Here is a 26,788-nt window from a genome sequence, read left to right on the forward strand (position 1 = left end):
ACTCAAGGTTTTGGGGGCAGGAATTCTGGGGTCAAGGTGGTTCAAACCCCAGAAGAAGGGCATGGACTGTAGGTGGGTACATCCCTTTGATCCTGTTGACTCCTGGCCCTGTGGGGATAGACACAACCAGGCAGGCCAAAGCAGCCACTCTAAAGCCTGGAACAGGGGCCCAGGTTGTTGGGTAGGAATATATGAAGAAAATTAATCTGTAATCTCAGCTGTATTTTTTTAATTTTAGCCTATTTATTTATTTGCTTTATACTGTGGAATGTTTTATTTATGTGTGGGTTTTTAATTAATGACTCAAGGAGGTCACAAGCATCTTATTTAATTCAGTAGCTCTGAAATAGAAATAAGTCTTAGTAAGTTAAAAATATCTTACATTAAATATGTTTTTGCTAAAAAACATCATACTATAAACTTTGTTCCTTAACTCTATGCCTGTCCTTATGTTTGGATTTTTAGATCGACTTCAGCTCCCCAGGAATATGATTGAAAATAGCATGTTTGAGGAAGAGCCAGATGTGGTGGACTTAGCCAAAGAACCTTGTTTACATCCTCTAGAGCCTGATGAGGTGGAATATGAGCCCCGGGGTTCCCGACTGCTGGTGCGAGGTCTTGGAGAACATGAGATGGACGAGGATGAAGAGGATTATGAGTCATCTGCAAAACTACTGGGCATGTCCTTCATGAACAGAAGCTCAGGCCTTCGGAACAGTGCAGCTGGCTATAGGCAGAGTCCAGATGGGGCCTGTTCAGTACCCTCTGCAAGGACCTTGGTGGTCTGTGTTTTTGTCATTGTGGTTGCTGTCTCTGTAATCATGGTGATTTACCTACTACCTAGATGTACCTTTACCAAAGAAGGCTGCCATAAAAAAAATCAGTCAATGGAACTAATTCAGCCAGTTGCAACAAATGGGAAGTTATTTCCATGGGCACAAATTAGGCTTCCCACTGCCATTATGCCACAGCGCTATGAACTTCACCTACACCCAAACCTAACCTCAATGACTTTCAGGGGTTCTGTGACAATTTCAGTTCTGGCTCTTCAGACCACATGGAATATCATTCTTCATAGCACAGGTCATAATATTTCAAGAGTGACTTTAATGTCAGCACTTTCAAGTCAAGAAAAAGAAGTTGAAATCCTGGAATATCCATATCATGAGCAAATTGCCATTGTTGCCCCTGAAGCCCTTCTAGCAGGACACAATTATACCATGAAGATAGAATATTCGGCAAATATGTCTAGTTCTTATTATGGGTTTTATGGTGTCAACTATACAGATGAAAGCAATGAGAAAAAGTATGTAGCCTTTTCTATGCTGTATGATGACTTCAGCAATATGGATCCCTTTTCCACAGCAGACCTATTAACTGAAATTTTTTTTTTAATTTAAGAAGTTAGGTGCCCAATAGAATGGTGGTTTGGGAAAATATACCATTACTCTTTGGCAAAGCTTTGAGCATATATCATCGTGGGGTGCGGGGTAGGAGTTTGCTGATGGAAGGGGATGGATAAAGTTTTTGTCAGTTATATTCTGTATCATAAACCTTAAGTTATCTTCAGCTTTTACTGGTTTACTTATTCTATGATTCTAATTTTCTATCACCCTATGAAGTCTCTATAGGAAGCAGAATAAAGAGGAAAATGGATTATTCTTTAAGACCTATGTGCAGAATTTTTAGGACATGCTTAGTCAGATGGAGAAAGAGGACACAAAGCATGGTATGCTTATATATGCAATTTTTAGTACCCTTATCTTTACTGGTTTACTTTTTAAAGAAAATTCTAGTTTGACTATTGGATTCTGATGGAAATTTTTTAAAAGTTTAGGAGACAAAACATAAAAGTATTCAGCTACTTATTTGGATGATATATTTCTCCCTTTAATTCATAGCATATAGCTGGAATTTCCAAAAAGATAGATTTCACACTGTATATAGGTTATTCATAAATGGTTATGTCAGTTCTCTTATGTGCACAAAGTCTTTGTCATATCTGCTCAATGCAATTGGAGCATTCTCTCTATTACTTTGTGTACCAGTATATGAATTACTGATGTAGGCAATTTGGCTAATGTTCCTTGATGTATTATGAGAAATAGTTAGAAATGAATATTTTGAACCTATCTTAAGAAAACTTTTGATCCTTCTCAAATGAGGAAACAGGCAAAGCAGTATCTGTACTTCTCTTCAGTAAGTAATTTTAGTTTTTCTTTCTATATAATACTTTTTTGGGAGAGGAGGGTACCAGGGATTGAACTCAGGGGCATTTGACCACTGAGCTACATTCCCAGCCATATTTTGTATTTTATTTAGGAAAAGGGTCTTACTGAATTGTTTAGCACCTTGTTTTTGCTGAGGATGACTTTGAACTTGCAATCCTCCTGTCCCAGACTCCCAAGCCACTGGGACTATAGGCGTGCCCACTTTCACAGCTTTATATATAATACTTTTAAAATAAATGACAATTCTGTTGCTACATTTCAATTCATATATTTGACATTGAACAAAAATTTATAATTGAAGTGGCAGTTTGGAGTTCTTGATTTTAGTCCCCTTTTTATAGTCATCATCATCCCTAAGAAATATAGGATGTACATAAAAAGAATGACTTAGTGTGCAAGCCCCTAACTATCTCATCTGATTAGATCATTGCCTCAGAGTCCTTGGGCCTATTACTGTATGATGGGAAGCATGAATGTTGTGTAGCAGAGTAAGGTGATTTGGGGTATGACTATTGACTCTTACCAGGGACTGGTTGTATTGAACTTCAAGTGCAGTTTCCTGAAAATCCAATGATAAACAAATCCATGTAGAACGTGCTAGAAAAATGGAACATGGTTTCTCAAAATTAAAAAATACAGTATTAAAATAGTATTTTAAAGTCTTAAAATAAATTAGCCACTGTGATACATTGCTTCCCTAGTTTACACCTCCTTTGTACATTGTTATCCCTAGCGCTTAGAATTCTCTTACCTGACCACCACCTAATTTGTTAATTGTTTTGAGCATTACTTGAGGAAGCTCTGAAACCACTATTATAAAAATGTAGGTTCATTAACATACCTGTTAGAGTAATGAAGGCCCTACATGATATCTTGGTAAAGGTACAAGTTTAGAAGATTATTTATACCTTTTAATATTTTATTATTTATACATTTTACTTATAATTCTGAGCAGTTTTTCTTTTTCTTTTACTTTTGATTATGCTTAGTTCTACTGGAAAAGTTTTTATACTTTCTTCTCTTTGAGGTATAATTAGAAAAAAAAATATTTAAACTAGTAGATAAAGTAATTAAGATATATATTCCTTGATTAGAAAATCAGCACGTATGTAACACCATGTATGGCCACTATGTGTGGTAAGGAAACTACCTGTGTGCTCTAAGTAGGGGACAGTGAGTAGTAACCTTGCAGTTAAACAGAAATTGTTGATGACAGACTTAAGATTCTAGGTGACAAAATGATACTAAAAGAACTAGCAGACAAATTTAAGATGGAAGTTCTTTTGTTCGTTTCTTCATCCTTCAGTCTTTTTCTTGAACTCTTGAAGCATCCTCTTAACAGATCTCCTGATCTGTAATATTACTATAATCTTCCCCACAACCCCCATTTTTTCATACTGATGTTGATTTGTTCCTATGCTTACTCATATTTCTGTATTTGTTTCTATAAGTTTAGATGACCATCCTGATCTTTGGCTTATAATCCTTCAGCAGTTCCTCATTTCTAAAGTGGTTTAGTTCAAGGCCTTTCATTTCTGGCCCTTGTTTTCCTCACAGCTCTTACCTGCTATATTAAACTTCGTGTGCACTTTCCTGAAAATCCAATGAAATAAAAGCCAATATTTACTGGGAGCTGAAGTGCAGAAACTGTTGCATTATCCCCTTATCCTCTTATCCTTTCAACCCCACTAAGAAGTAGATATTAACATATTCATTGTATAACTGAAGAAAATGAGGCACATAAAGCAACTCATTTGACCTCTATGGCTAGCAGATGGCAGAGTGGGAACTAAAAACCAATGTCATTTGAATGACAGAGGGACATTCTTAGCCACTGTGATATATTGCTTCCCTAGTATACACCTCCTTTGCACATTGTTATCCCTAGTACTTAGAACTCTCTTATCTGACCACCACCTAATTTGTTAATTGTCTTGAGCATTACTTGAGGAAGCTCTGAAACTAACTTTCTGAAAGCAAACATAGTCACCAATAAAAGAATGTGCTTCAAAGTATTCAGCCTATATAGAACAGATTATAATATCATCAAGAAGCAGCTTTCTCAAAGAGACTTTTGTATGAGATAGTTATTATTCCATCTCTTTTAATAGTAATCTAAGGTTTTATTTGTCTTAGAGTGTTATGATTTAATTTTAATCTATAAGTAGGCTCTTGTCTAAATAGTAGTAGAGATAACATAAAACTTTATTCCCTGGTCCCTTGTGGTCCTTCTGTTAACTAGGTAAGAACATTGGGGGCAGGGTAAAGAAATGGAATGTTAGAAAGCTGATATGTTTATATTGTTTCACATATGTTGATTGCTATCTTTTTTGCAGCTTACCCAATTAGAAACAGTCATTTGGGCACACACTTACCAAGAAAAAAATACAGTAATTTTAAGTGTGGAAGAAGAATTGTGGTGATCTAGTATTTTTAATAAATATTAATATAGGACTTTGTGGCATATAAATAGTTTTTATTATGATTAGTCTTATGTAATTTTCTCAAATACCTTGGGTGTTTGGAAGGGAATCCTGTCACTGATTTGCCCAAAGTTACATAGCTGGGAAATTGTAGAGTTTGGGTCTTCAGACTCCACTTTCCACACTGTTCCTTTTTTACTTATCATCTGACAGTGAAAACTAAACCCCAAACAAGAAAGGTTGCTACACAGTGGCTGTACATATGCCTTATGGCCTGGGAATGCACCACAGGGGCATACTTGCCCTGATTGTTTTATGGCCGTTTGGATAATCTCCCAAATGGAGATTTGCTTTATTTCTCTACCTAATTGGAAATCTGCATTTTCCCCCCTGTGTCTTTTTATACTTTCTTCCCAGCCTATAATTGAGGACTTTATATGCTTCATAGCCTTAATAGTTGCTACTGTGTGGGAGGGAGGAAATTTTTGATTCATCTCTGAGAGTAAAGGAAACCATAATACTACAGGACAGCTAGATTTTTCAGTCTTGATCAGGATGTAACCTGTGAACTTGAAGTTTAGTTTGGTGAAGCCAAAGTCTGTACAAAAGATTAGTGGCAATTAATGACAACCCTTCATATTGATCTTCCATCAGACACCTGTCCAAGACCTCCATGGCCAGCTGCAGCCTACCTTCCTGGCTTCATTTCTAACTACACTCAGCAGCTGCCCTAGTCCATGGACATACCTGCTCTCTTTCCTTGTGCTGCCCATTCTTCCTTGAGTCTACTCTCTTCCATTTTCTGCCTGCTCAAATATCCATGTTTTAAGGCCCTCTTCAGACTTTGTACCAGTTTCCTTAGAGTGTCTTTAGCCACTAGTCAGAATTTGTTTCCTACCCCTTGTCCCACTGCTTTGTTTTTACTGCCAGGACATGATTTACAACTTGATATGCCTCTGTGTATTGTATAAACCTCTGCCTCTCCTAGTTGATTATGGGTCCTTTAGGGACTGGATTGTACCATATTTATCTTAACACCCCTAGTACTTGGCAGGATGCCTTTGTATAGTAGGTGGTCAATAACTTTTGGATTGAATTTGCATTTTTTTAGGTACTTTGCAGCAACTCAGTTTGAACCCCTGGCAGCAAGATCTGCTTTTCCTTGCTTTGATGAACCAGTGTTTAAGGCCACATTTATCATCAGGATCATAAGGGATGAGCAATACACTGCTTTATCAAATATGCCTAAGGTACTGTGTGTTCCTTGAATGAAAAATTTTTGCTCTCTTTCTCTAAACACACTTGAATTACTTAAAATACTTAAATAAGTTTGAATATAGATATTAGTTGGAATCAGTTGGGAAGTCAGCCTGTGGAGCACTTGAAAGAGAAAGATTTGCTGAACCTAGAAAATAGGTGTAGGAAATGCAAAGTGTACTGAAGTTGTGCTGGTATTAATAGTGTGAAGTAGTACAAGATCAGAGACAGTGAATTTGCTATTCAAAACAGTGTTATTTGATTTTATTTAATCACAATTGTTCTTATAATTTTACTAGTAAAGAAAAAATTGACGTCCTTGTAATTTGGAGGTCAACAACAAGAATAGGAGCCTCTTTCTTGAAGCAGTGGGGTGAAATCAATTAGAGTAGTTCTAAATAGAACCCATGAGGTCATTGGTTGTCTCAGACACCTGAGGGACTGTGTGCGGCCTGATAGAAGCCTCCTGGAACCCATGTGGCTAGTGGGGAGGAGCAGCCATACCCAGCAAGTCATGGAGCCCACCCCTCTAGGCAGCAGCCAACATGGTCTGTACTTAACTAAGACTGTACTCCAACAGCTCCACTTCGAGCCATACTCCTCACCTTAGTCTTTTTCTGTAAAAGGTGGATGCCAACTTGCTTAGTATCATGGTTGGGAAATCCTGCAGTTGCAGGATTTGTGACTTATCATCTTCCAGCCCACTAAGTCTTCATAGGAGTATTCAACATGGCACTCTACAAAGCCTTTTACATCATTCGAGGGATATCCCAGATGTAGTTTCTGCTTCTATGGATGTATTCATAGCAGTAAAGTGGAACCCTCCTAGGTTGTATAGAAAGATTTGTGTTTTAATGAAGTTTTAAAGATGAGAAACAACTACTTATATTTATTTAAAGCCATTTTGGAGCTAAAAATTCATGGATTTTGCTGTACTCAGTATGTTCTCACTACGAAGGATGGTAGAACAAACTGACACTAAGGGCGATGCTCTGTCTGGAAACTCATGCTGAGATTAAAATATGCTAGTATCTTCACTTTTTATTTCCTATATGAATGTTCAGTTTCTCATTGTCTTTGTCATTGTAATTCATTCCTGCAGTTACAGAGCTGTCATCTTTTCTCTTTGCCTGTAGAAGTCATCAGTCCTTATGGAAGATGGACTTGTTCAGGATGAGTTTTGTGAGAGTATGAAGATGAGTACTTACCTGGTTGCTTTCATTGTGGGAGAGATGAAGAACCTGAGTCAGGATGTAAATGGAACCCTGGTATGTTGATGTGGTAATTGTCCGAAAGCCTGTTTCAGAGTGGGTTAAGAGGAATTCTGGTTTTATTGATTGCTTGTGATGGTCTTATGAAGAGAAGCAAGCTTTTAGATCATGCTCAGACATTTTATACCACAAATATTGTTTTACTTATTATTAATTCTACTATTGGTTTAATAACTGAAAGTAAATAATTTTCAAGTTTCTTCATTTATAAGAGAAATCTAGTAAAACATCATTACTAAAGTTTCTAGAACTGTACAATATAGTGGTCACTAGGCTTATATAATTATTTAGATGTAAATTAAATAAATTTAAAATCCATTTTCTCAGTTTTATTTGCCACATTTCAAGTATTATAGTAGTGTTCCTGTGGCTACCATATTGCATAGATTGAAATGATTAGACAGATGCTGTTTTTTTAAAAAAAAAACAAACCCTGGGATCCAGGTATTTATTGGTCAGTGGGGCTCAGCCCCAAGATAAAAACAAAAAACGAAATAAAAAAACACCTCCTACTCCTTATAATAGCAATCATTAAGAATACAAAAAATAATAAATGCAGGCAAGGATGGGGGGTGGGAAAGATACACTCATACATTGTTGGTGGAACTGCAAATTAGTACAACCACTCTGGAAAGCAATATGGAGAGTCCCCCAGAAACTAGGAATGGATATGGCCCAGTTATCCCACTCCTTGGTATTTCTTCATAAGGTCTAAAATCAGCATATTTTAGTGATACAGGCACATCAGTGTTTATAACAGTGCAATTCACAGTAACCAAATTATGGAACCAGCCCAGGTACCATCAACAGCCATAAATGAGATTATGGCATTTCTGGTAAATGGATGGAACTGGAGAATATCATTCTAAGTGAAATAAGCCAGACCCCAAAAGTCAAGGGTTGAATGTTTTCTCTCACATGTGGAAGTTAAACCAAAATAAGGGGGGAAAGGCAAGGGTAGAAAATCTCATGAAAATAGAAGGGGGGGTCAGTGGAGCACAGGAAGGGGACTAAGGGAGAAGGATAGATGGGAAAAGGGAGGAACTGCAGAATGAAATTGACCAAACTATGCTATGTACATCTATGAAAATACCACAGTGAATTTCACCTTTATGTATATCTATAAAGCTCTAATTTAAAAAGAACTATAAATAAATAGTTGAGGAGGAGAGGGAAAGAGGAAGTACTGGGGTCTGAAGTGAAACAAGTTATATTCCATATTCAATTTTTTCAAAATGAACTGTGTTATTATGTGTAACTATAATGCACTAATAAAAAAATTTTAAAAAGAAAGAATGAAAGAAGAAAAGCAAATCCTGATTGAGTTTATTCATAGAAAATGAGTAAGATTTTTAAGGGTCTGATTTATCTACATTTTGTCAAAATTCATTCTAGTAAAGTAATTCTGTTTTTCTTTGTCATTGATACCCATTTTTAAATGATTATTTGATTATATTTTCATACTCTAATTTTATAGCAGAGACCTAATAAAGCGAATATTTTCACATAAAATAAATAAAGAAGAATAAAGGGCTCTTTTAAAGTCCCCCATTTCCCTCCCTCCTTCCCTACTTCCATTCTTGCCTCGTCTTTCATCTTCTATGTTGGCTTCTTACTACCTGTAGGATGACATTCAAATTCATCATTCTGATATTCTGATATTCAAGGCTGCCCTTACAAAGCTCAATTATCTTTCCAGTTGCTCCAATGTTAATTCTCCCATACAGCCAAGATAAATTATTCATAACACACATATATGCCTCATTTGTGTGTGTGTGTGTGTGTGTGTGTGTGTGTAGAAAGAAAGAGATTGAGAGAGAAGAATATAAGGTATAAGTTGGATTTTTTTTTCCTTTTGCTTGGAATAGGAAGAAACATGGTGGTTAAATATGAACCCTGGAATCTTCCTGGATTAAAATCCCTCTTATACACTTTAATAACTTTGAACCCTTAAGAAGACTACATTCTAATCCTCTGAACATCACCTTTTACAATTCTAATATTACACACACATACACACACACACAGACACACAACCATTTATTATAGATATAATATATATAGTGTACATTTTATTTTTATCATATGTAAAATCTTTTGCATGAGATATAAATATTCTCATTTTTAGTGCTACCCAGTAGTAAATGCGTTTTTAAAAAATTAACATTATACAAATAAACAATAATTTTATTAATTTATTCTGTTTTTTAGGAAATATGGAAGAATGTAACATGTGGAATAATTCTGTATGTTAATTGTGGGCACTTGTTTATAAACTTTTTTTTTTTTAATTTTATATGTTGACTGAGGATGAAGCATTAGATCCATGTAACTGATGAGGAAATCATAGAGGTTAGATTGACCTGAGATGACATATCAAGTTATAGTCAAAATTTTACTATCCAATAGCTATGCTGTGTCTTATACCAAATTACATGAATAACAAATGTAGACATAGTGACCAGAACTATTCAAAACTTGGAGTGTAGCAAAGGATTTTTGTTATGCTAAAATGTTGTAATCTTTAGACTGCCTTCTATTTTATAATATTTGACACGAGTTCAATTTAACAAGGTCAAGGATTAAGGCAATAGGGATTTTCTTATTAATGTGAATCTTACCAAGCAACTAAAAAGTCACGGTTGACTGTAGATTATTACATGTGACCTGTAATAATAAAGACTGTGTCAGAGGCTTGAAAAAGAATATTTGTTATTTCTGTTCATTCTTCATTCCTTAAATCTCTCCCTGCCTTTAAGAATGCCAGAATTACCTGTAAAATTCTAGGCCAGTTGTAAATGTACTGTTTTATTTGTTTGTCTTGAGGTTTTTGTTTTGTTTTGTTTTTTTGCCACTGCACTGCCTGCCTTCATTTTTATTGTACACAGGTCTAATTGCTAGAAGCAAAACTTAATCATGATTAGTCCCATGTGGTGTCTGTCCACATTTAAAAGAATCTTCAACTGTTTTATCCATGTGGTTAGAATTTTAATATTCATAGAAATATGACTCTGTTCAAAATTCCCTCAAAAAACATTTCTACCTCAAGTGTCTTTCCACCAGCCTGGGACATTATGCACAATTCATATTATTCTTTTCCATCTAATCAATCATTTTGAATGGACTTATTTCTGTTTGTTTATTTTAGGAATGTATGCTTTTTTGTTGTTCAGTTATTTGTTTGGGAAAGTCAGCATTTTTCAGAAAATTTAGTATGAAACCTCTAATATTTTCTGTCCCTATACAACTTGCAGTCCATAGTATTGTTTTGGTGGAGGGTGGGGCTGAAACTTGATTGTGCTTTTGCTTTTGTTAACTAATGTTCATTTTTAATAATTTAAAAAACTGATAAATTGAACCTAACAAATCTTTTATTCCTCAATCCTTTTCTTTGGGAGCTGATCAAGAATATTTATAGTTGTGTTTTTAGAAATCTCCCATAAGGTCCTTGTAAGATGTTGGGCAAGAAGTTTTAACTTGTAAGTCTTGAGACCTGAGTGTCAGTTGATTTCCATTTAACAATTTTTTTTGGGGGGGTGGGGGTTTATGTGTTGGGGAGCAACACTAAATCTCAGGCATGCTAAACCTCTCTCTGCCACAGAGCCACACCCTCAGCCCCCATTCAACAATGTTTAGAATTCTCTTACAAAGGTAAGAATGCTATTCAAGACTTTCTTTGCTAAGATAGATTGCTCTGTTTATTTTTTATTTTATTTTTAAAATTTTGTTTTTAGTTATAGGTGGACACAATATCTTTATTTTATTTATTTATATGTAGTATTGAGGATCAAACCCAGAACCTCACACGTGCTAGGTGAGCACTCTACTGCTGAGCCATAACCCTGGCCCCTTTGTTTATTTTTTACTGCTTCTGTTGTTCTTAGATTAAGCTCGATAATAATTATAATGATTAGATGATTTGTTTCTAGTAAGAACTCTTAGGTATGTTCTTTTAAGGAAAAGAAAAAGAAGTAGAAAGGAAGAGAAAATACCGAAGTACCTTCTTTTTATGATCATTTTATTCCGGAAATGGGAATAAATGAACCCTTTCATCAGATTTCAGTTTCATTTACAGTCACATCGTATGTATTTAACTTAGCATTTAACCCATAAAAGAGAAAATACCCATTTAAATAATACAGGTGATTCTGTCTTCTTTCCCACTTATTACATGTCCTGCAGTGAATGGGCAATGAGACACATGAACTGTTATTCTCTTAGTTGTTTTCACTTACTGTGTGCCATCAAAATGTGTTTCACATGATTTATATATAAATATAAAAAATGGGACATAAAAACAAGCCCCGAATGAAAAAAAGCAAAGAATAAGTTGTCCCAGACTGAAAGAAAAATTGTGGCCATACTTTTGAAAGAGAATATTTTTATTTATAATCAGTTTTCTACAATATAATTTCAATAAATCTGCCATTTTTATTTTGTATGTAAACTTGAGAGTTAACTCTACTAGCAATATGTGACTCCTCTGTATTTAGTGCTTGCTAGATGTCAGTCTCTATGATAGGCGCTGAAAAGATAAAAGTTAAATACATATAATGTGAATGTAAATGAAACTGAAATCTAAGGCTCTTCATAGTTCGTAAGTAAAGAAAGAACTGCAAGTAATGGGAGAAGACAAATATCAAAAAATTTAATGGGCAAGTGCTTATAAACTGCTATAAAATGACCAAACCTAATTTACTTGGGATGTTATGATAGTTTCAAAAAGAAAAGGAATTAGTAAGGTATTTTTTGAACATTGTTGTATATATGGAAGGAACTTACTAAACTCTATGGGGACTAAAAGAATTGTAAGCAAGAGTTTCTGTCCTAAAATATCTCATACAACTGTGTATTTCTTAGGTATGCCAGTCCTGACAGTGCTCACCTGAATATTGTGGCATTTTAATTGTATCTCTCCTTATATCACATATAATGTTTCCCTTTAGGTTTCGATATACACTGTGCCAGAAAAGATTGGTCAAGTTCACCATGCCTTGGAAACATCTGTGAAGCTTCTTGAGTTTTATCAAAACTATTTTGAAATTCAATATCCACTTAAAAAATTGGGTAAGAATCACCACACTTCTGATTTTTACTGCAATTGTAATAAAGATTTGTATTGCAAATGTTTTTTAGAGATAGTTTTTACTAAAGTTACTTAAAAAAGCCCAGAAACATTGTTAATGCTTTAAAAATTGTAATTATTAAATTATTTACATTCTATGAATAAAATAACTTGGAGCTTAAAACACTTATAAGTTATGGGGCTGTCGCAAAGGTACTATGTAAGTGCGATTAGCTTAAGGGCTTAGTCTGAAATTTGACTGACTTCCAAGAAATTTTGTAATTCAAATAACAAAAACTGCATAATGGGAAATCAGGAGAGCAAGAGGACTTTAGTACTCTTTAATGTAGAGCTGTTCCTAGAGAGCTCAATGTGAATGGGCCCTGAATTTTGTTCCTCTTGCTCTAGAAAGCTGATTGGTTGTGGAGGCATTTTTTTTCCTTTGGTAAGGGACAGTGAGTCACCTGAAAGGAGGTCAAATCTTTCTCAGCTGACAACTAGTTAAGGAGTATGGAGAGCAAGAATAAGGATGGTGCATGCCTGTAATCCCAGTGGCTCCGGAGTCTGAAGCAGGAGGATCAGGAGTTCAGAGTCAGCCTCAGCAAGGGTGAGGCACTGAGCCAACTCAGTGAGACCCTGTCTCTAAATAAAATACAAAATAGGGCTGGGGATGTGGCTCAGTAGTTGAGTATCCCTGAATTCAATCCCTGTACCAAAAAAAAAAAAAAGGAATAAGGATGGTTCCACTTTCTAAGGAGTATAAAAATAACTCACTGTCTTCACCATGATAAGCCAATGAATAACATATTTTGTTTTAATTAGGGGGTGTGCCTTATATGAGGAAAGTTATAACTTTTTCCCCTGTTATCTCTAGATTTGGTGGCCATTCCTGATTTTGAAGCAGGAGCAATGGAAAATTGGGGTTTGATAACCTTCCGAGAAGAGACTCTTCTGTATGACAATAATACTTCTTCGGTGACAGATAGAAAACTGGTCACTAAAATCATTGCTCATGAGCTGGCCCATCAGGTATTAACAACCAGTGCTCTTACGTCTTATAATTGTGTCTACTTCGTATACTAGAGCTTTAGAGTACATGTAGATGTTACTAATTATTCAGCTTTTTTAAAAAATATTACCTTCTCTTATAATAAAAAGGCACTTTTTTAGCACAAATTTAATTTCCAAATGAAAATGTTTTTGTTTGTATAGGATGTTTAAAGCATTTTAATACCTTAAGATTGGTAATAATCTCATTTTACAGATGAAGAAACTTGAGAATCTGCTTAAATAAATGATTTGCCCAAAGTCACATGGCTAATAAGTAGTAGCATTTGAGCTTGAAGTCACTGTCTCTTTGAGACCCTTTTCCTCTAACAATTTATAGCTTCTCAGTGTAACTTTTTGTAGATGGGTTCCCTAAATTGCACTTTCTCTGACAACTCTTAAATCCACAGTTGTTAGGACTAGATTTAATTTTTCTTCTTCTACTGGAATGGGGTTCTGTGTTAATGTAGGAGAGAGAGGTTCTGAGTAAAGTGTGAAGGCATCTTTATATGACACAGAGAAAAAGAAAGAAAATTTTGTGAGTATACAGCATGCCCTCTTCCTCAATACCTTGTCTCTGCTTGGCTCTGGATGTGAAGTCCTTGCCAGGGTTGTGTATGGTTCAGGGTGTCATGAGGGGCCCCTTGTGGAGGAAGACCAGGAAAGGAATTGGTCTGCTTACTGTGTACCTACACATCTGTGTAGGACTTGGTAGCCTTGTGAAGACTTCTTGGCAAGCTGGAATACGAAGCATTTATTCACTGTTATAAATGGGCCATAGATGAAAGGTGTCTTTGTGGATTCTTCTACATCTATTATTTCCAGGGCTAGCCATTGTCACTTGGGGAGTATTTCTCTCTTATTTCTTCTTTAGGACTTATAAAACATCTTCCAGTGAAACAGGGTTTAGCATAAGTCATAGACAATTTTCTGTTATAATTCTGTAAAGTGTTTTGTTTTAGTATCTTGCAACTTGATTTTTGCTGCTAATTTTAAATAAATCATAGGCTACCTTAGCTAAATTGCACACCTTACAACCATTTTTTATTTCAAAGATTTTTAACATACATTTTTTAGGGGAGTCTCATTATTTTTTTCTTTCTTTTTATTACCGCATAGAAGAAAACATTTAAAGATGTTCCCGATTTCGTCTGTTTATATATGGCAACTTTCTTAAAGAATGTTATTTGAATTCAGGTTTGAATCATGCAAATGCTATCTCTGACTTGGCCAATTGAGAGAAACCTAAAGCATGGACCCCCTGACTATAGGAAAAGCTCTCACATAGAATGAAACTTTCTTAGTTAACCTGCATGGTTGTAGATATAATGGAAAATAATACTATTAACTTAATATTAGAAAGTCAGTTTCATTATCTAGGAAACCTCATTTCCATGAGGTAGCCAAAAAAGTTTTTATATCCCTATTTGGCATGTTATATAGCCTGTTTTTAAAATTGATGAATATACTAATAAATATATTAGTACTCTTTCTTGCTTTTTTTCCCATTCAGTTAAGGTAAAATATTAAAAGTTTTATTTTACTTGTAAAGGAAATTTACACAACTTTTACAAATCTCTGATTAATTCAAGTATAGTTTGTTTGAACTGTAATACCAGTATATTTTTAAGATATCTTAATCTGGTTATGGACAGTTAATATGACAGTTCAGCCAGTTTTTTGAATATTCCTGAGAATGTAATTATCATGTTGGTTGGGACTTTGTTTTTCCCACAGTGGTTTGGTAATCTGGTAACAATGCAGTGGTGGAATGACCTATGGCTAAATGAAGGTTTCGCCACTTTCATGGAGTATTTTTCTTTGGAAAAAGTATTCAAAGAGCTCTCCAGTGTAAGTATAATATTTGTCTTACTTGGAATGCTAGGAGGAAAAATAGTCAAGTTATGTTTTCTTTGCATTTGGAGAAATGAAAATGTTTCTAGAAAACTATACTAAAATTCATCCTTGTTAATGATATCCATACCTTTTTGGAAATTTGACAATGAAAATTACACTTTTATTGATATGTTTCACTGAAATTATGTAAGTTTATATGTTTTTGTAATTAAAATGAATATTTTAAATTGCTTTCCTTCATTCTGTTTTTAACAGGTATGGCTCTTCTGCTTGATGGGATTTAGATAAGGTTGAAAAGCCTTTTTTGCAAAGCAAAAAATTTTTTTTTTATCTCGTCTATAAAGAGAGAAGAAAATTAAGACATTTTGTAGTAATTATATCACTCTGTTGTCACTACATGAATACATTCTTATAATAGCAATATATAACTTCATACAAACAGATAATTTGTCCTGTTATGGTACAGACCATATTTTGTATTTCCCAAAAATGTGGAATATCCTTCCATGATAGAGAGACCTAATAATGTTGTCACTGTTATTAGACTCTGGAGATATTCTGAATTTAGGGACATTTGAAAACATTAAGCCATGATGTGCCATATTTTGCCAAAATAATTCAAGCTATTAGTGGAAAAGTGTAAATATTTTTTTCAACCCTTAAATTCAGTGACTTTCTGTTAAACTTCCTGGAGAAATGAGCCAAGACTGCTTTAAAGCAAGAAGTGTTCTTTGAGCTTTTAATCTGAAGTTTTTGTTTAGGACTTGTTAAAAAATTTCAAATAAAAGGAATTAATTTTTAGCTAGAATACTAAATAAGGCATTCCGAATTTGTATACCCTATTTAATTAAGCAATGAGATATATAGTTTCACCACTTGGTGGTGCCCAGAATTTTGAAAACCCCCTAATATGTATTCTTTGGGAGCTCATCTGCTGAACTATCAAGAGTTCCTACTGTTTAAGAGATATTTTACTTTAATTGGTTCTCAATTAAGAGAAATGTATATTGTCTTGTTAAAAATCCTGTACTATCTATGAGAAACCAGCTTAAAGACCAAGTTTTTTTTTTAATTTCAGTTTTTATTTTAAAAATTAACTCTAGCCATTTTAGAATATTTATCTTGGATACCCACATTTGGCATTTGTTTACTTTAGTAATGGGCTCTTAACTAATCTGTATTCTCCTGTTTAGGAAATGCTGTTTTTCTTGTGACTAGGTTATAATTATACTTTTAAATTTAAGGGATGTGCATTGAGGTCATAATCTTTCTGGATTTTCAAAAGTTTATATTCTGAAATTTAGCATAGCCAATTGTTTTTTCATCATGACTTTTAGTAATAATTAGCAATAATATCAATAACTGCTGTACTTAACCTTTGCCTTGGATACATTCATGATATCCTAATCTGTTTAATTTTTTACTAGTATGAAGATTTCTTAGACGCTCGATTTAAAACCATGAAGAAAGATTCGTTGAATTCATCTCATCCAATATCATCATCTGTTCAGTCTTCAGAACAAATTGAAGAGATGTTTGATTCTCTTTCCTATTTTAAGGTATTGCTACGCAGAAAGAAAGCAACGGCAGTAGGCTTCAAGTTAATTTCATAATGTCAGCCAGTTGCATGATTTAGATTATTTTAAAAATTAAGTGAATATTATTTTCAGATAGCCTGCTAAACTTTAAATGTTTAAATTTTTAGCATTTGTATCTATTGAAATTTTAGTCTTAACTTTTTATGAGGTTTCCTTTATCTGTCTCTATTTTTAAAGTTCTGTGACTAGTTCTACAGGCAGTTACCAAGATTATGTGGCAATACATCCTTCAAAGTTGATTTATGCTACAGATCTGCAAGTAGAACATGTTCAGAAAAGGACCTAAGTAAGCCTGGAGTTGTGTTACTCAGCATTGAGTTATATTCTAAAGTTAGGATTACTAAAACAAGTAAGCAAAAAGACATTTTAACTATTGAAGATTATAATGCAGGATCAGAAAGAAACAAGCTCTAGGTTCATGGATGAAGAAAAGATAAAAAATTAGGAATCCCATTAGGATCACTATAAGAGAACAAAGAAATCAAGAAGCTATCAGCATCATTGTTTTGAGGGCAGGGGTGAATGTTATTTACCTCCTCATTTTGGCTCTTGAATTAATTAGTTAATAAATTCCTGCAATAGAGCTGGATGCAATGCTGTACACCTGTAATCCCAGCAGCTCAGAAGGCTGAGGGAGGTGAATCAAGAGTTCAAAACCAGCCTCAGTAATTTAGTGAGGCCCTAAGGAACTTGGTGAGACCCTATTTCAAAATTAAAAAATGAAAAGGGCTGGGGATGTGGTTCAGTGGTTAAGTATCCCTGGCACAACAATAAATAAATAAATAAATAAATTCCTGCAGTAGATAGGGAATAAAATACATAAAACTTAAGATATAATTCATATAATCAAAAAACTCAAAATTTAGGAGGTGAGTATTTGTTGACCAGGAAGAGAAATAATGTATGCTGAAGTGGTAAAGAAACTTTTTACTTGGGATGCTGAAGAGAGATTCTTTGGAGGAAAATAGGAATTCAAATGAGTTAAATAACAACAATACTGGTTAACAGGAATGGGAGAAACAGGGTAGGACAAGAATGAAATAATGAGGGACCACTGTCAGGCAAGAAATGCTTATTTAGAGATAACATATGACTGCAGTGGAAGCCACATGTGGAGTACAGAAAGATGAGAAAGGTAGCAAGGCCCAGTTGCAGAAGTTCCTGAATGCCATCAGGAGTCCGGATGTTTTTTCTGTATGTAGTGGAAAGCTTCAGAAGATTTTTGAACAGAAGAATTACTTGATTAAAATTACTATTTAGAAAAAATTAAATTGGTTTTAGTTTATAAAGTAGATTTAAGTGAGGGGAAGAGAACCCTTAAGTCAGGAAATTGCTGCACCCTTAAGTCAGGATATTGCTGCTGAAGTTTAGGCATGTAATATAAAAGATACATAAGGTATGGTAGTAAGAGTAGATAGAAAACAATGGGCATGAAAAACTGGGTTGGGGTAAGTACTTAAAGGACTTTGTGATGGGTTAATACAGATAAAGAAGGAGGCAGAAAAATGTTTCCCAAGGCCAAGCCTGACTGTGAGAATTATAGTACTGCTAACAAGAAAATCAGGAGTTTCATTAGCCATATTAAATATATAATAGGCTCCCTTTATCTGCAGTTTTACTTTCCATGGTTTCAGTTACCTGTGGTTAATGGTGCTTGAAAAAATATTAAAAGGAAAATTCCAGAAATAAATAATTTGTCAGTTGTAAACTGCACACCATTCTGAGTAATGTGATAAAATCTCATGCTGTCCTTGCCCTGGTGTGAATCATCCATTTGTTCAGAGTGTTCACACTATGTATGCTACCTGTTAGTAACATAATACCCATCTTAGTTATCAGATCACCTACACAATATCATAGTATTTATGTTCAAGTAACCATTATTTTACTTTATAGTGGCCCCATGCACAAGAGTTGTGGTGCTGGCAATTCACATATACAAAACAGACACCATAGTGCTTCCTTTAAGTGAAAAGATGAACCTTCTTAACTTAATATAGAAAGAAAACAAATTATGTGCTGAAGTTGCTAAGATCTGTAAAATAAGACATTTTGACAGATTACATTCACATAAGTTTTATTTGACAGTATATTATCATTATCCTAATTGTTCATTTTATTATTAGTTTTTATTGCTGATAATCTCTTACTAGGCCTAATTTATAATTTAAACTTTATCATAGTTATGTATATATTGGAAAAGGCATAGTATACCCAAGGTTTGGTACTATCTATGGTTTCAGGTATCCTCTGTGGGTCTTAGAAAGTATCCCTTGTGGACAGGGGAAATTACTGTATTTCAGTTAGAGCTACTGCAGTGATGTGTGTGTGTGTGTGTGTGTGTGTGTGCGTGCGTGCGTGCGTGCGCGTGTGTGATGCTGGGGATTGAACCCAGGGCCTTGTGCAGGTGAGACAAATACTTTACCAACTGAGCTATATCCCCAGCCCTACTTCAGTAATTTTTAAAGCCTGTTCTGGAACTTTCAATAAGGAAAAATTTTAAACTTGTGGTTCTGTTGTTGTATAGAACATACTACCTTTAATATAGAACTTAAACAGAGCAGTTATTTTAGGATGTATTGACAGAGCTCTGTCTGCCTCCAGTACCTTCCTTCCAAATCCAGAATTCATTATCTCCTGATCATGTTGTTTCCACAGCATATTTAACCTCTATTGATATGGTAACTACTTGTTTCAGAATTGAAAATCTGGCAAATATCTCCCATCATTGAGAAAAGCAGGAAACTGAGTAATATTAATATTTTGTGTAAGAAAAAGTAAATGACAGTAGGGAATGTGTTTGACAAACATGTTCTGTTTGTTCTTATAATCATCAAACCCAGGTACTAATGGAGGTATCTTATGAGGATTCATTTATGCAGCAAGTTTTACAAGTATCAACCTTACACCAGCTATTGTTCTGGGTACTGGGGATACCACAGGAAACAAGCTAGACTAGCTTCTGTGAAGCTTCCATTTCAGGGGTCAAAGATCGAGACAGACACTATACAGATGAATGAATAAATAGGTGTTATGATACCAGAAATAAAACATGTAAGGAAATGAGAGTAACAAAGCAAATGTTGGTCTACATACCACAATTGGGGAAAACCACTTGAGAGGTGATATTTGTATACTATTTGAGGAATTTTGAGGGGAAGAATGTATCAAGCAGAAGTAACCAATGTATAGAGTTTGTGTACAGAAAAGAGTTAATGTTGCAGGAATGAGACTGCTATCTTTTGAAAAATCTGCTTGCAAGACTGGCCCTTGGCTGGCATCTGGGAATCTGGATTTTGGAAAAGTTTTTATCGTTCCATGATAAGAGTGGCCTGCTGTGCCCTCAGTTGTACCAACAATGTTGTTTATGCTAAACATTCTTGCCTTTCCTTGAGTCTGGAATTTTGATATATGCCAGGTAGAGGATACCTCTACAGATAGTATCTTGGGTGCTGAGTCTCTAATGAGCATTCCTGGTAGAAAATATTTCACATATGTTATCCTGTCTTGCTGGAGGGAATAAATATATCCTGTATGATTGCCCTGGGAGAGGACTCCTGAAGGTTTGAACCTAGTTTTCTCTTGACTTTATCCCATGCAACTTTTCCCTTAGCTGATTTTACTTTGTAACCTTTTACTGTAATAAATTATAGCATGAGTATGACTGTCAGCTTTGTTTTCTGAGTCCTCCTAGTGCATCATCAAACCTGGGACTGGTCTTGGGGAGTCCCATATAGCTTGAGATGAGAGATTGCTTTCCATGTTCAAGCACCTGCAGGGAGCCAATATATCTGGAGTAGAGGAAGAGGAAAGGAAAGTAGAAGTGAAATCAGAAGAATTATAAGAGATCAGATCATTGTAGAGTCTAAAAGGAGGCCATGGCAAGAATCTTGGTTTTATTCTAAGTGAAATAAAAGGATCCAGGAAAAATCATGATAGATTTTATTTGTAAAAGATTGCTCTAGTCTTCAATAGCACATGGAATCAGGAGCACTAGTTAGGAAGTCGTTGTAGTAGGACTAAGGTGGCAATAGTGAAGGTGATGAGATATGGTTGGACTTGAAATATTTATACAAGTTGATCCAGTAGAATTTGCTAATGGATTAGATGTGGAATATAAGAGAAGAGTTAAAAACAAGGTTTTTATCCAAACAGCTGGAAAAAAAAAATGTATTTGCCATTTTCTAAAGTGGAGAAGACCACAGGAGGAGTAGAACTGGTGAAAGAAGGAAAAAAAATAGTTCAGTTTTTCAGTATGAGATGCACCTTAGATATACAAATGGACCAAACTGGCAGTTTGATGAGTCTGGGATTCAGAGAGGAAATATGGTTGTATATATGTGAATTACAGAGTCATTTAAAACCCCTGAAGTTGAGAAGATCAACTAAGAAGCAAATTAGGTAGAGAAGAAAAGAGATTTAAGGAGAAAATGCCAGGATATACACCAAAATTTACTCACTGGGATGATGAGAAGGATCCAGCAAAGTAGACTAAGTATGATGCCAGGGAATAGGGAGAAAGTCAAGAGTGAAATCACAAGGCCAAGTGCATAAAGACTTTCAAGGAATACTGCCAGTGGGTTGATAAGTGAGTCTGAGAATGGACTTTGGTTTGGTACCAGAGAGTTTAATAGTGACCTTGATAAGAGCACTGCCAGTGAAGTGACGGCTAGCAGAGGGCTCAAAAGAAAATGCAGACCACATTTTTGAAGAGTCTTACTATAAAAAGAGAAGGGGCATGAAATGCAGTGATAACTGGAGAGAGCGTGAAGTTAAGGAAAGGTGGGGATTTTTAAAATTTGTTTAAAATTAGGAATGCTAAATAGTTTTTATTTTGTTAATGGTAATGCTACAGTACAGAGAGGAAAGGTGGTGATATAGGACAAAAGGGGAATTGTTTTGGAACAAGAATGAGTACTTAAATTTATAGAAAAAATAATAGGTATAAAATGTAGGGCATTAAATTTATATGTGCTGATAATCTTTTATTTTAGTTTCTATTTGCTGTTGGACAGCATTGCATTTATTTTTGTTTATTTTTATGTGGTGCTAAGGATTGAACCCAGTGTCTCACACATGCTAGTCAAGCACTCTACCACTGAGTTACAGCCCCAGCCCCTGTACTGATAATCTTAATGAATTAATACTGTTACATTTTTATCAGAAGTGAAAGTCATTCAAAAAATATTAGTGCCTATTACTGGGCATTGAGGTTCTATTTTAATTACTATAGTTGAGTTTTTTTAATTATTCCCCCAACTGGTGTGCAGCTTAAAAGAGGAAATAAATATATAACCAATGCAGAAAGTAATATAAATTGCTATTGAAGATGGACAGAAATGATTACTATTTCAAATAAGGAAAGGCTTCACAGAGGAGGTGGAGCCAGAATGATGACGTGTGCATGAGTGAATATAGTATGGTCTTAATAGTTGCATGGCTGGTTATGAATTATCAGTGTATGCTTGCTGCTCTGTACATATTTGAAGTGACTCTGTAGGAAGAAGAGAGATTCTGGCTACTTCAGCAACATGGCATACTAAAATTAGAAAGTAATGCACTACCTAGAAGACAGGCTTTTGGGAATTCTGCTGATTCATTGTGTCTGTAGCAGTATATGCTCACAAATGGAGCTGGCACTTCAAGAATTGGGTATGGACATAGGGATGCCACAGAAAATTGAGCATGCTCTTCTATTAAAATATGAAAACTGAGCGTTTCAACACTAATACTGAAACAGTAAGTGTGCTGATAGACCACGTAGAATGGCTCATGGAAAAAATAGTACACATGAATATGTAACTCCATTAATTCTTTTTCAAATTCCTTAAAATAAGTTTAAGACATTTGAACATAATCCACATCTAGCTATGAGATAGTATAAGTACATTGAACATGTAAAAGTACATGTTCAGAATGTTTTGAATATTAGATTTTCGGTTCTATTGCCTATAATATTCTATTGTTTTCTTCCATTTTCCTCACTTTTTTGTTTGTTTTTGAAAATAGGGAGCTTCCCTCTTGTTGATGCTGAAAACTTATCTTAGTGAAGATGTATTTCAACATGCTATCATTCTTTACCTGCATAATCATAGCTATGCATCCATTCAAAGTGATGATCTCTGGGATAGTTTTAATGAGGTGAGTGGCCCAAATAATTTATTTAAGTTCTGTCTTCTTACAGTAGGAGCTCTTCTGTTTATATTTTTATCGCATAAGCAAATAAGTCTGTGGTTGCAAAGTATTTTATAATTATTTAAGAGAGAGAGCTATGGTATATCAGTTATACAATTGGCATAAAATATTTGTGAATTTAAAGTCATGAAATGAAAGTGCTGTGCTTAATTGTTGAAAAAAAAAGGTGGGTTTCCATACTTTATTCTCCATTCTTACTTTGTTAGGAAAAGGGAAATTGTCCCATATTAAAGGATATTACTGTATCTTTGTTATTTGATTTTTTAAAAAATCTCTTTTCCTAGTTTTTTTTTTCTTTTTCTTTTTTTAATCTCCCATTTACCATTCTGTATTGTCCCCTGTAATCTCTTTGTCTTTTGAGTCCACATTCCTCTAAGTAGATGATATGTCACAGGCTAACTGCCACAAACTGTATGCTGCCCTAGGATCGTTTAACTCTTTGGATTTTGTTACCTACAAATATTCTAATATATAGTGTAGTTAGGTAGATGTTATGCATTAAAGCAGTCGTGAACCTAGCCTGCTGCATGAGTGTATGTTGACTGTACAACATTGACAAGCATTTTAGTTTTTTACTCTGATCTAGATCAGTTGTTCTTCATGCTCTGAAATATTGCATGAAATTTCTGGCCATATTTCCTAAGAAAACCACAAATCATTGCACATTTTCAAAGTTTTATGAATGTTGGATTAAGAACCCTTGTTTTGGCTCCTTTCCATATGCTTTTTCTGCTGCTACCCAATGTGAATTCTGGTGTTTTCTAGCTGTTAAGTTTTTGCTCAAAAGATATTCCTTCCCTACTCTGAATTCTTTTTGAAAGGTTTCAGTTCTTATTACCTAACACTTGATTCCAAATTCTATAATTATATAGTAGCATTTCAGTTGAAAATCATGTTTTTTACTTAATACCCATTATCTTATCTCTTGGCATTTAGAAAATATTTCCGTCTTCCTCACTGACTCCAACTTTTGGACCATAGTGTAGACCCATCTCAACCTGGTCCATAACATTATACTCAGCTTTTTCCAGCATCCACATCAAATTATGCATTGGGCTCTTCACTTCAGTATTGCTTCAAACACTCCAAAGCATGTTGCTTTCCTTACCACCCTCTAGTCCATAAATAAGGAGGCCAGAGCCACTAGAAATATAAGAGTAATATCACAATGAATTTGGGAAGAATCACTTTATCCTTTTGTGCTTTAAATAGGCATATGGTGATTGAGGTAAGGTTTGCATAGTAGCATAACATGAATTTATCTGCATGTGACTTCATTGCTAGCAATCCAAATCTAGATGTAATCTAGAAAAATAATTTCAATCATAAATTCAGCCCTTTTCTTTGAAGAGACAATTGTTCAAAAATTGCTTCCTAAACATTGATGCCAGTCTTAGGGATAGTGGCATTAGAGATCTGCAAACATCTGACAATAGATTCTACATTTTTCAGATAAGTTCTTGTGTTTTCTGGGAAAGACTATATGTGTGACCATCAAAAAAGTTTACCAGTATTCTCTAAAGAGACTTAGTCAAGAGAACCGACTGCTGCTCCTGCTGCTGCTCCCTGGCTAACACGAAGCAGAGCATAGGAGAATGAAGAAAGTTTAGCCTCAGTTGATTCAAGAATTGAACAGCAATTCTTTCCATTCTAGAATACATATCATTAGTCATATCTTCTAAATGTTAGCATTGTAACCTAAAAGACTTCTACTTTCTTAGGAATTTTAATTTTAAGGAATTTAGGAATTTTTTATCTTAATGAAACCTGTTAGTTAATTAAAAGCACTAAAAGCACATGCTGCTTTTTGACACAGTGCCTCTCTCACACCCTCAGTTTTCAGTCAGTTCTGTTCCAGGTTTCTTTTCTTTTAGAACTTTCTTGTGTACCTAAATTAGATGTGTAAACTCAACGCAGTGTTAATGCTTCTTTTTTACATTAAAATTAAATATTGTCTTGATAGAATGTGCTCGAGAACGAGACAAGGGTACAAATAAAACTGTAAAAATTTTAACTAATTTTTTATCTTTAAGTAAAAATACCTTATTCTTTTTTTTTTTGTAGGTTACTAACAAAACACTAGATGTAAAGAAAATGATGAAAACATGGACCCTGCAGAAAGGGTTTCCTTTAGTGACTGTTAAAAGGAAAGGAACAAAACTTTTCATACAGCAAGAGAGATTCTTTTTAAATACGAAGCCTGAAATTCAGCCTTTAGATACAAGGTATATACTCTTTGTTTCTGTGTTGTGTCTTTTGTACCCTCAAATGAAGTATATTTAAATGTTTTGTGATCATACATTCTAATGAAACTTAACACGATTATCCTTCTCTGGGAATAGCTTAAATTTCTCCTTTCTATCCCCAAACCAAGAAGTCATGTGTAACTAAGTGAAATATTGGGAAGAGATATAACCTTACAATATCTTCTTTTTACAGTTACCTGTGGCATATTCCAATATCCTATGTCACTGATGGAAGAAATTATTCAAAATATCGATCAGTATCACTACTGGACAAGAAATCAGGTTTGAATATAACTAATACCTTCCTAAAAAAGAAATTGCTAATAGCATAATTTAGAAAATCTGACCAAAGAGCAAATCAGACATTACACTTTCCAGTGCATATACCCTGTCAACTTATTTTATGAATCATATATCCAAGATGTGATTAAAATGAGATTGATTCTATGTTCACACAGAATTGGTCTTTAATTATAAGAAATAAGGTACAAAAAGTCACAGGGAATGTTGCTGGCAGTCTTGACAAGAAATAGCAAATGTTTTATTTTTATTTCCTGGATAAATATTTCACATTTACAAAATAAGAAGTAATAGAAACAGAGTAGTTTATTAAAGTGTTATCTACTATCTACTGTCTAGGGATGGAATATAGCAATTGCATTTTAACAAGAATCCTAGATGATTCATATATATAATATAATAAAGCCTGATTCATGACCTAGATTTAGAGCAAATAATTATTATAATATGTATTACAGATGTAGCATACCTTTTTTGCAAGGAGAAAATGGAGCAGGAAACTATCATAACAAGGAGAAGGGAGATAATGAAATGTGAACGTGATATAGGTTCCAAAATTTAAAACTTTTAATCTAACATGACATTCAAAATGTTTCAGATTTTGAATCATTTCAGATTTCTGAATTAGGGATGCTCACCCAGTAAAATCTAGGCAAATAGTTCAAAAACCAAACAACCGACCCCTGCCAAAACTCCAATATAAAACATTTCTGGTCCCAGGCTTTTCAGATAAGGAATGCTCAATTTGTACATGTTGACCTACAAGCAAAGCAGTCTATTAAAAGCAATTGAAATGTGTTTTCTGCCCATCTGTTAACAACCAATGTGATAAACTACACCATGTATCCTAAAAATTTCCATCCTATAAGGGTTATGTAGAAATCAGTAATGATGTTTTTAATTTATGAAAAAGGGAAAACTTCTTTGAATTTGGATGCAAATGTACTTAGGATGAAGGAGATGGCTTTTTGTAGCCACATTGTCTTGTTCACTACTTGGCTCTATCATTTATTACATGTGTGATTTTAATTGAATCATGTAACCTCTCTAAAATCTCAATCCCTTGACTATAGAATAAAGATAGTAATTATACTTACTTTATAGGGTTATGATGATATTGCCTGGCAAGAATTATGTACTATAAAAAAGCAAGCTGTTATCATTGCTGTTCTTTTTCAAAAAGTAAACTTTTAAGCATAGTGTATCTGTATCACAAAAAACTGAGGAAATGAAGAACAAATGTTATCCTATCATAACTATTATCATGATTCTTTCCTTTTTTTTTTTTTTTTTTTTTT

At 34.5% G+C, this 26,788-nt stretch overlaps 1 protein-coding gene across 1 annotated transcript in view; it reads left to right on the forward strand.

Moving 5' to 3' along the window:
* The first annotated feature begins 465 nt into the window (after nt 1-465).
* Nucleotides 466-26,788, forward strand: part of LOC107148611 (leucyl and cystinyl aminopeptidase) — a 50,529-nt gene continuing 24,206 nt past the window's right edge. The window contains exons 1-11 of the mRNA XM_048811863.1: nt 466-1,306; nt 5,766-5,904; nt 7,048-7,179; nt 12,129-12,249; nt 13,122-13,276; nt 15,032-15,145; nt 16,579-16,710; nt 22,759-22,890; nt 25,009-25,169; nt 25,384-25,472; nt 26,089-26,131. Of these exons, the coding sequence (XP_048667820.1) occupies nt 489-1,306; nt 5,766-5,904; nt 7,048-7,179; nt 12,129-12,249; nt 13,122-13,276; nt 15,032-15,145; nt 16,579-16,710; nt 22,759-22,890; nt 25,009-25,169; nt 25,384-25,472; nt 26,089-26,131 (2,036 nt within the window). The 5' untranslated portion in view covers nt 466-488. The remainder of the gene's footprint in view (nt 1,307-5,765; nt 5,905-7,047; nt 7,180-12,128; nt 12,250-13,121; nt 13,277-15,031; nt 15,146-16,578; nt 16,711-22,758; nt 22,891-25,008; nt 25,170-25,383; nt 25,473-26,088; nt 26,132-26,788) is intronic.

The sequence above is a fragment of the Marmota marmota genome, unplaced genomic scaffold, assembly GCF_001458135.2.
Source record: "Marmota marmota marmota unplaced genomic scaffold, marMar, whole genome shotgun sequence".
NCBI lineage: Eukaryota > Metazoa > Chordata > Mammalia > Rodentia > Sciuridae > Marmota > Marmota marmota.